The sequence below is a fragment of the Engraulis encrasicolus genome, chromosome 9 (genome assembly GCF_034702125.1).
Source record: "Engraulis encrasicolus isolate BLACKSEA-1 chromosome 9, IST_EnEncr_1.0, whole genome shotgun sequence".
NCBI classification, from domain to species: domain Eukaryota; kingdom Metazoa; phylum Chordata; class Actinopteri; order Clupeiformes; family Engraulidae; genus Engraulis; species Engraulis encrasicolus.
The window spans coordinates 25,376,220-25,386,566 of record NC_085865.1 but is presented as its reverse complement, the minus strand read 5'-3'; the positions used below and the strand labels follow the sequence as shown (position 1 = coordinate 25,386,566).

The window sequence follows — 10,347 nt, the reverse complement described above, 5'->3', positions numbered from 1 at the left end:
ACAGTGAGTAGAAAAAAGGGTCTCCACGTCCCTCTTTGCCTAGGTCCTCTAAATGCCTTGAAATGGCACAGAGTCTCTGTCCATGACAGAAGACGTGTCTCCATGCCCTCATGCCTCATGGGATAGTGTTTATAGAAGGGCCCCGCTGTAAACAGAGATCTCCGTGGCACACTCTCCTCAGGCATGTGCTGCTGGTTGGCTGTTGTGAAGTCCCTCGGAGGAAGTCTAGGCCAAGATTATTTAAAGACACCATGGGAATTCTCTAGCGTTCGGGCTGGTGGCTGTCGCTTTCTTGTTCTCTCTCTCTCTCTCTCTCTCTCTCTCGCTCTCGCTCTCTTTTTCTCGCGCGCGTGTGTGCGTGCATGCGTGCATGTGTGCATGCGTACGTGTGTGTGTGTGTGGGAGAGAGAGAGAATGTGTACGCATGTGTTTACACCCGTATATGCATGCCTGTGTGTGTGATCCATACCCAGAACTCTATAATTTCTACACAAATATGCTGTTTTTCAGTGACATGCCTACATGATGACAGTTTCAATTTTCCTTCTTAAGCTATATGGTTTTGTTTTTGGTTTTATTGTGCAGAAACGTCAGTCTATTCCCCTACAGTAGGTCGGAAACTATCTTCTATAAGATATCACTCACTAAATACTCAGCAATAATAGCCTTCAACAATAAGCGTCAGTGGTTTATCCATTGCCAACTATTTCAGATAGGGCATGTTCAATTTTGTTCTCATTTTGGCTTAAAATATGGTAAAATATATGCATAGAGTATCCTACACTGCTGCGTGGATGGTTGTGTTTAACACACACACCATATGTACATATAGCTCCCACTGAAAGCATATGTGTTTGCTGGATAACGTCATAGCCATAAATTGCCATTTTGAGTTTCGGTGTAAAAGTTTGCATAGGGCTGCACTTATCGTTTGGCCGCTAAACAAAAAAGATGCTGTGGATGCTGCCCAGAGAAATCAAATGGTTTTTTTTATATACTCACTGACAGACCCCTTCTCTCTCTCTCTCTCTCTCTCTCCCCCAGGAAAATAATTGGTCCCCTTGTCACTCGTCACGGCAAACTGTGGTCCAACTTCTGGGGAGCCCTGAGCCTGGATGGTTATTACGCCCGCTCCGAGGACTACATTGACATTGTGCAGGGCAAGCGTGTGTAAGTGAAACTAGCGAGCATTCAGACAACAAACACACAAAAAAACAAGTAGCAAAAAAAAATGTTCCATGTGCCTTCCTGCCATCCTATTTTACATGTGTGTGTGTGTGTCTGACTCTGTCCATGTCATCCATGCATGACGACAGAGAAAGATTTATGCACTCGTCCGCAAGTCGAAAATATATACATCCTGGGGAGGGAGCACGTATGCGTAGTGTGAAAATCACAGGCTCTCCAACCCATTATGTCCACAGAGGTTTCCATTTGGTGACCCAGTCAAGCGACGTATAGGCAGTTTATGGGAACCGCTAGGCCATGCACGGTACAGTGTGCGTGTCTGTGTGAGAGAGCTCGCCATGTGGACAATCTGTGATTATAGCAGCAGTCACACACTGCCATATACTCTTATGAGGCTGTTGGAATGGATGGACAACATATTTCGTGACTGCTGGCAGAAACACATGCACGCACGCACACGCAGACACAAAAACAGACAGACAGACAGACAGACAGACAGACAGACAGACAGACAGACAGACAGACAGACGCACACAGACACACAGACACACGCACACGCACACGCACACGCACGCACAGTTGCTAGACAGATTCCCACAGTCTGTCTCTGTTCTTCACATTACAATGTTGGATCAGTTTTTCTTTCGTGGAAGAGGTACACAGTATAATGAAAAGCCAGTGTTGTGTCTAAGTATATATTTGTTAACCACACTCTTTCTCTTACTATTCTCTCTCTCTCTCCCATTCTTTCTGTCTTTCTGTTTCTCTTTCTCTCTGTCTTTTACTCTCCCTCTCTCTATTCACCCCCTCTCTCTTTGTCTGCCTCTCTCTTGTCACATCTCTACCCCTACCATCTCTCTCTCTCTCTCTCTCTCTCTCTCTCTCTCTCTCTCTCTCTCTCTCTCTCTCTCTCTCTCTCTCTCTCTCTCTCTCTCTCTCTCTCTATCTCTCTCTCTCTATCTCTCTCTCTCTCTCTCTCTCTCCCTTTCTGTCACTCACTCACACTGTCTCTCACACTCTCTCGCTCTCTCTCTCTCTCACTCACTCTTTCTCTTGCCATCTGTCGTACTGTACCTCTCCCCCCCCCCCACACACACACACACAAACACCCCCCTCACACACACACACACACACACAAACACCCCCTCACACACACACACACACACACACACACACACACACACACACACACACACACACACACACACACACACACACACACACACACACACACACACCTTACCAATCTACCTTTTCCTTGCAGGGGAGTGTGGAACATTCCATTCATGGCCCATATTTACCTAGTGAAGGGCACGGTGCTTCGGACGGAGATGAAGGAGAGGAACTACTTTGTCCTGGAGAAACTGGACCCAGACATGGCACTGTGCCGGAATGCCAGGGAGCTGGTGAGTCCCTCATTGGTCCCACACTCTGGATTTAAATTGGAGTATCAAGTTATATCCTAATAGTAGAATAAATTGGGGGGTATCAAGTTATACGCTAATATTGGACTACTTTATGTTTGGACATAGGGTTGGCTAACGGCTGACACAAGGCAAAATGTCATTAGCCATGAATGTCTTTGTTCCTTGTGTTAGGGGAGTAGGCCTAATCTGTATTCAGTACCAGTAATACGTTTTCTTGTGTTGGCTGGTACATGCTACGGTATGCCATATCTTTTCTTTGTCTCAAAACCATACAAAGGCCCTACTGGGCGAATACACCAGCCGCAACATGAGCGAGGCGAGCGACGGAAGTAATTGACTTTGTATTGAATCGCTGGCGACAGAAGAGACAGAGACGATTTGTGCGACTAGAGCGACAGTTTGTAGTTGAAGGCTCGGCAATAATATGAAAATGAGCTATGATGCTGCTCGGCGACAAGCCGCCAAAGCCAATGACAGTATAGAGGTCAGTAACCACAGCCAATGGGGAATGTTGGAATGCTTGCGTTCTGCTTTCAACGGACATACTCTAGTCGCTTCAATCGCCCGTATCGTTCTTGCTGCACAGAAGCGATTCTCTGTAGCTTCAATCGTGTCGCGGCTGGTCTATTCGCCCAGTTAGGCTGAGCCTCAGAATATCCATCTTCACCATCTGAAATGTATTAGCCTGAGGAGTATGTATGGCTTATGTCTATCAGCGTAATCAGTGCACTATTTATCATTGAGGTTTCACAGTGCTTCTGGCATGCCAAGAACTGCTGGGAAAGTATTCTACATGTCAATGTGTGGGCATGACCTCTCCCTGTATACCTGTATATACCTATCTCTCTTCTCTCTCTCTCTCTCTCTCTCTCTCTCTCTCTCTCTCTCTCTCTCTCTCTCTCTCTCTGTCTGTCTCTCTCTCTCTCTCTCTATCTCTCTTTCTCTCTCCTCTCCTGTTTATGTTAGCCATTGTGATTTGCCTTCGGCCATGTTTTCACCTCCACCCCACCCCCCCCACCCCACCCCTCGTCTTGAGCCCCATCCGTACCAGCCAGAGAATGCCCAGAAGGCTGTTGAGTTGCCTTGGTGTGTTATCTCTCCCCCGCTCCTCTCCTCCCTTCCCTCCCATTGCTTTTCCTTACTCTGCTCTCTCCTCACACGTCCCTCCTAACTCTTTAACGCCTGCCAGCACTCTCTCCACTTTGCTTTGGAACAAATCCAGACCAATTTCACTTTTCCTGGGCTTTCCTTATTTAATTAGCATGCAAGCAGCACCTGGTGCTGAAATACCACTTACAGCACACACCAGCTTTTCTCGAGGGGTATCTGCTATGCTGTACGGTGTGTAGGCGTTGCCTTCTCTGTCCGTGAACAGCACCGTGTTCTGTAAACGGGAAAAAAGAAACAATAATAATCCATCCTCTTACTGCACACCTATCACTCTCCTCTCCTTCTCAGAGGAAACAATCAAATGTCAATGTCAACGGGGTCTTATAATGGTGGTTTTCCTTCATTTTAGACGAGACAAAGGGAGAAAGACTCTCCCTCTCCGGAATCGTTCCATATGCTCAGGCCTCCCAAGGTTTACTTTTTGACTACTCTCCTCCTCCTTTGCTGTCTTCTTCTCTTTTTTACTCTATGCCATTCAAGTAGTTATAAACAGTTAACCAATAGCTGGTTTCCAAAAGGCAGTAATCCGACTTCTTTCAAATTGCTCCTGTAGCCTTTGTAAAATATATTTTTTTCAAACGTGTAGTGAGAAAAAAACATTTGAAAGGTAGCAGAGTAGTTCTTCATGATAGACAACACGCAGAACCTGTCTGTGTTTCGTCAGTGCAAGAGGTCTTTGGTATGAGAACATTTGCCTGCACCCCCAGGCACTGGCTGGAATGGAGATATGGACGCCTTATATCCATTTGTAGCCTGGTACAGCCTGCCACAGCAAACTATCACCACAGAATGACCCAGAATAAATTGTTGACGCTGTAAACAGATTTAATCTCATCCCCCCACAAGTCAAGAGTGTTAGAAAATATCCCTTCCCTCAGGCAGTGCAAACACTCTCCTCAGTATGTTGATGGGGGACAGTTAAGATGGTTTTGATTGCAGATCACCACAGCAGTCCTTTCGAAAAAGCAATATGTGACAGGAGACTTGTGGAGAAGCTGTGGAGCATCTAAATTGGAGAGAATGGATATAACTGCTGAGGGGAATGGTGGTTCTTTAGAGCATGTGGAATTACCAAGTGCCTTGGTTGGCGCTGCCAAGTCTAAACCTCAATTCACGGCATAATGAGGAAACAGTGAAGGATTCCAGAGTGCTGCTAGACTGTGCCCTTTGCAGACAGATGTGTTTCTTCAACATCAGGAGGTCAGGAGGAAAACCTTTTGGAAATACCCTGTTGGCTAACTGATTTTAATAGTCAAACAGTCACGGTCCGTTAAGTGATTGAATTAACCCTGGATCAGCCTGTGAGGGAGGGTTAGAGAAGAGACTGGAAGCACCTGTGAGACACACATGACTGTGTGCATTGCATCACCTGCGAGGTAATTGTGTGTCTTGCATGCAAGGCAGCTGACAACTTCTGCAGTGCCAAGGACAAAGTCATCAGAAAGAGCCCCCCACCCAATCCATACAATGTAATGGGGACCCGATTCTGGGACCCCGCCACCCCTCCCTGGGCCCGGGACAACTGACCCCTTTGTCCCGCCCCTATCGGCTTCCTTGCTTGCGTGAGGCCCTAGAAGGAGGGCCTTGCGTGTTGTAGATATCGTCCGGCCATAACGACTACACCTGCTTTCCCAGGAGCCCCCGCCAGTAACCCGAGATTCTGTTCTGTTTTTCTTTTTTCTTTTTTTTGAGTAGGACAGCAGTCCTCCCCTACCCTCCCAACCCCACCCCACCCCAACTCCACTCTACTCCCACGCACACAAGTAACCAAAGCTGCCCTCTCCCATCCTTTCCCCAATCTTCCCTGCCCTCCTCCCCTGCCCTGTTCTGCAGTGCCCTGCAGTGCCTCTGCCGCTGTGCAGTTGCCTTATCTCAGCCTAGGCTGCTCACATCACTTTCTGCCAAATTTCTCTCACGTAAACACCACCTGGTTGCCTCCCTTTTGCCAAAAAACATGTGCTGCACCAGTGATTTGAATGGTTTGGTCTTAAAAACACGCCTAAAGTTGAGAGAACAAAAGCAGATAAAGCCTAGGTTGACACGCGTATACTGTACTACTCACCTCCCTAAAACCTTTAAAAACATCCTCAGTATTGCCTCCTCACATCAGGGAATATGATTCCCGGGTATCCTGGCTCTGTCCCCTAGTTTCCCAGCATCCTCGCTGACCCCTTAACAGAGTCTCTCCATTCCATAAATAATCTCAGATTATTTATTTCTTTTATATATAAAAAAAGACCCTCCTAAATTCTAATGTGTTAGCGTAAATACAGATGTTTTGAAAAGGCAAATCAATGCCAGCTTTCTTTGTTATTTGATATGAGGTAAAACAAAAAGTTATTTCATGACTGTACAATATTCATAAATCTTATAAATTCTGTCTTCATTGTTTTGTATTCTCCCCTGTGTAATTTTCTTTGGAAGCTAATATTGTTTTCTATGGGCGATGTAGGGGATCTTCATGTACATTACAAATCGGCATGAGTTTGGAAGGCTGATATCTACGGCTAACTACAACATCACACACAGAAACAGTGACCTCTGGCAGATCTTCGAGAACCCAGTGGTAAGTCATCCAAGAGCTCCCCCATTTACTTATTGAGGCCGTCTGGAGGGCAGCCAAAAAAACCTCTGACTAAAGATAAGGCTGAGTGATATTTCTAAGGGAGTATTTGCAGGCTTAGAATGTGTACTGTAATGTGTGTGTTGCAAGCCCAAAGTCAGTTTGGAATGCAGGTCTGAGATGGAATAACTAGGCAGGCATACTGGTTCAATGCTTGTTCCTTCTTATGTCCTCATAGGATTGGAAGGCAAAATACATCCATCCAGACTATGTCAAAATCTTCACAGAAAATCGTCTGGAGCAGGTAAGTTTCCTGTTTCTCTGCTCTGACAACATCTCACAGTGAGTTAAGAGGTGGAAAATCAGCGAGAGCACAAACTGTCCAATAATATCTTTATTTATTTCAATGTGTTGTTAAATTGATACCTTGCTTAAATGCTTACAGCAGTGCCATGGTGCTGTGCTGTAGGCCTACGCATGGCATCCTCACAACTTGGTGTCCTTTGATGTGTGTATTTTTAGCCATGTACAGATGTCTTCTGGTTCCCCGTCTTCTCGGACAAAGCCTGTGATGAGCTGGTGGACGAGATGGAGAACTTTGGATCATGGTCCGGTGGCAAGCATGAGGTCAGCCCCAACACTTAAATGAAAAAGTCCAGAAGAGAAAGAGAATGAAGGAACAAAAGTGAAAGTGGAAGGAAACACATTTTGTCACACAATGTTTCTGGAAATCAGGGGCACAGAACAGAAGCTGGACTATTATAGGATATAAAATTGCATAAAGGCTCATTAGTCTCTCCCCGTTGGCATGGAGGGCTTGCCACTTATTGGTTTCCAAGTAGGCACGCTGTATGGTTTCAGACACTCGTGTGGATAAAAAGCAATGAAATCGTTAAAAGAAAGTCTTGCTTTATTTGCCACTGTTGATTAAGCCCACTTCGTTCAGATCTGACGCAGAGTCCAATGGCGGTCAACTGCATGATTACCTAACACACTGGCAGTCATCATCATGAAATCGTCTAGATATTTTTATGTGGACTACGTAGTCTATAGCCTACAGCACAGTAGACGTTTGCACATCTGCAAATCCAATTTGACCCTAATATAAAAATTCCTTTATGTTTCCTTAATCTATTGTCTGTACCGTTGCTTTATTGATTGTCTGTGTGGTCCCCCAGGATAGACGCATCTCAGGAGGATACGAGAGCGTCCCAACAGATGACATTCACATGAAGCAGGTCAACTATGAGAAGGAGTGGCTGCACTTCATCCGCGAGTTCATCGCTCCCGTAACGCTCAAGGTCTTCTCTGGCTACTACACAAAGGTGAGGGCAGCAGGACTCATTTCCTGGACTGGACTCCCGTGGTCTGGACTGGACTCTGAAATGGTCTCAGACCATTGGGCTAGCCCTGTTCCACCAGATGTCCCAAAGATAGAACAAGACAACCATGAGATCATGTCTCTCTGACTGATCTGAATTTCCAGTTACGTACAAGCCACAAGAATACAAAAGTCTCTTTAGTCAGACGACAGACAGTAAGTTACTGCCCTATTCCTTCCTGGAACGTTTACCAGAATTTACCATCAGCCTTGTGTTCCAAAAGTAGCTCACTGTCTGCTCACTTTTTCTGCAGGGGAATTTAGACCTGTGATGAAAGGGCAAACATACCTTGAGACATTTAACTATTTCATGGTATATTCATCTTGCATTTGCAGTATGTGTTCGAACATGCCATGACATTCCTTGATAATATGCTTACATAACGTAAGGAACCTGTCAGGTTCAAGAACTTCATTACTCTTGGGTCCAGATGCCTGCTAAATTAACCAACCATCTAGAAGAAAAATATCTGTTTTGTTTTTTTAGAAAAGGCTCAGATCATTTCTGTCTGTTATCCGCTCTGTCTGTACTCACATTTGCTCATTTTCATTTAGGCTTACGCCATCATGAACTTTGTGGTGAAGTACACTCCCGAAAGACAAGCGTACCTGAGGCCACATCATGACTCCTCCACATTCACGATTAACATCGCCCTCAATAGCAAAGGAACAGACTTCCAGGTGCGTTAACTTGCATTGAACACTTCTCATTATTAGTACTTTTTTGTTTCGGAAATCTAATCTATGTAAATCTGTGTTTGCTTGGTGTACGTATTCTGTTTTTAATATCTCAGGTACAGAGTACAAATTGGAACACAACTCTCCTTGCGAAATGCCATTGTTGTAAAGCTGTTTTTAGTCGCAGTGTCGTTACTTACTGCTGACCCCTGCAGCATGTGATGCGTGTCGGGCTATGCTAAACATTTACTGACAGCCCCTTCATCGCTGAGCACACACAGCCCTCTCCACAGAGCAAACCTATCTCAAGGCTTAAATATTTGGTCTGAAGTGATTTGTGAATGACGACGAGTGCCTGAAACTTATTCCTCTCAAAAAGCACACACACACACACACACACGCATACACACACGTACACACACGTACACACATTCTTTTGCTCACACATCTCTCTCTCTCCCTCTCTCTCTCCCTCTCTCTCTCTCTCTCTCTCTCTCTCCCTCTCTCTCTCTCTCTCTCTCTCCCTCTCTCCTTCTCTTCCCAGGGAGGTGGTTGCCGCTTCCACAGGTATAACTGCTCCATAGAGTCCCCCAGGAAAGGCTGGAGTTTCATGCACCCCGGCCGGCTCACTCACCTGCACGAAGGCCTGCCCACCACCAACGGAACCCGCTACATAGCAGTATCATTTATTGACCCTTGAACCTGTACAGTAGTCCACTTTTTTGACTGGGATCTCTTATGAAATCTGAGTTTTATGTGAGAATTTAGTTTTTATTTGGTCGTTTTTTTGTTTTGTTTGTTTGTTCATTATTTTCTCTATTCTTTATTTTTTTGTCAGACAGCTGTTTTTTTCATGGTTGCACATCTTACTGTAGAAAAATATATGGGAAAATGGGAACAAAGCACAGTCACATACATACAGTAGGTACATGTTTTCTGACCAGTCCCATTTAGTGCTGTCTGTTTTTACACGTTTTCAACCATGCAAAGGGGGCAAAGACTGACTCATTTTGTCCTTTTGTCATCACCGTTAGTCTTGCAGGCCACATTTGTCAATGCTTCATTCAGCACAAACAACCAAAGGATGACAGGTCTCACACTAATGTCTGTAGCATTTTCATCTCCATTTGTTATGAATACCTATGGTTGAAAAGTTCATCTGTTAAGTTCACAAAAGGGTTTGTTCATTTTCCATGCAGCGTCGTTTGTTTTCTTTACTTTGCTTTCATTAGTTTTATTTAATTCCTGAAATCAAAACTCATGTTCACTGTCTGATTTTTTTTATTTTATTTAGTTTTGTTGTTGTTCTTCCTGTGTTTTTTGTTTTGTTTTGTTTTACTTTGAATTTTTTAGTCTCAGAAAAGAGCATTGTTGCTTGTCTGTAAAGAGAGAAATGTTCTATTTTTGTAAATTTGCACAGCAGCAGGAGAAATACACACGCTAATGGGATTCAATATGAATCCTGTTTAATGAAGTTCAATTCCAAGCGTTTACTTGAAATGTTTTTATCATGATGAGAAATGCCAAGCCCTTTTATTTTGAAGGTTTCCAAACTGAAAAAAAAAACACTTTGGAGATGCCTCATGTTTACGTTCTCTGAAAGTTGTTGTATGAATGAACTTTGAGCCTCAGACCCGTGGAATCTCTTAACTTATTTTTCAAATGGATGGAAATATTGAAAAATAAATATTTCAAACAAAGTACGACAGTCGTGTCAGTTGTTTATAAGTTGACTGCTTTCTTTATGAGGTAGACACTGAGTCTGTGACGCCCCTAGAAATTAGCGCTCAAAAAAATTCCATGATGTCAGGCGAGCTTTGCGATGCCTAGGCAACTGTCATCAATCAATGGTCAATGGTCAGCCCAGCCAAGTACAAGAGTAAATAGATTAGAAGATTCCTATTGGCAGATCTGTGACAAAGGAATGTCCCGGAGTGTGC

At 44.5% G+C, this 10,347-nt stretch overlaps 1 protein-coding gene across 2 annotated transcripts in view; it reads left to right on the top strand.

Annotated features, from left to right (window-relative positions):
* The window catches only part of plod2 (procollagen-lysine, 2-oxoglutarate 5-dioxygenase 2), a 47,807-nt gene extending 37,697 nt beyond the window's left edge, over window positions 1-10,110 (top strand). The window contains exons 12-20 of one of the 2 annotated variants that reach the window (XM_063206827.1): window positions 1,045-1,170; window positions 2,453-2,594; window positions 4,135-4,197; window positions 6,238-6,351; window positions 6,587-6,652; window positions 6,871-6,975; window positions 7,527-7,673; window positions 8,285-8,410; window positions 8,952-10,110. In XM_063206827.1, the coding sequence (XP_063062897.1) occupies window positions 1,045-1,170; window positions 2,453-2,594; window positions 4,135-4,197; window positions 6,238-6,351; window positions 6,587-6,652; window positions 6,871-6,975; window positions 7,527-7,673; window positions 8,285-8,410; window positions 8,952-9,107 (1,045 nt within the window). In that variant the 3' untranslated portion in view covers window positions 9,108-10,110. The remainder of the gene's footprint in view (window positions 1-1,044; window positions 1,171-2,452; window positions 2,595-4,134; window positions 4,198-6,237; window positions 6,352-6,586; window positions 6,653-6,870; window positions 6,976-7,526; window positions 7,674-8,284; window positions 8,411-8,951) is intronic. The other variant, XM_063206828.1, reaches the window with a different exon arrangement.
* Window positions 10,111-10,347: the final 237 nt, after the last annotated feature.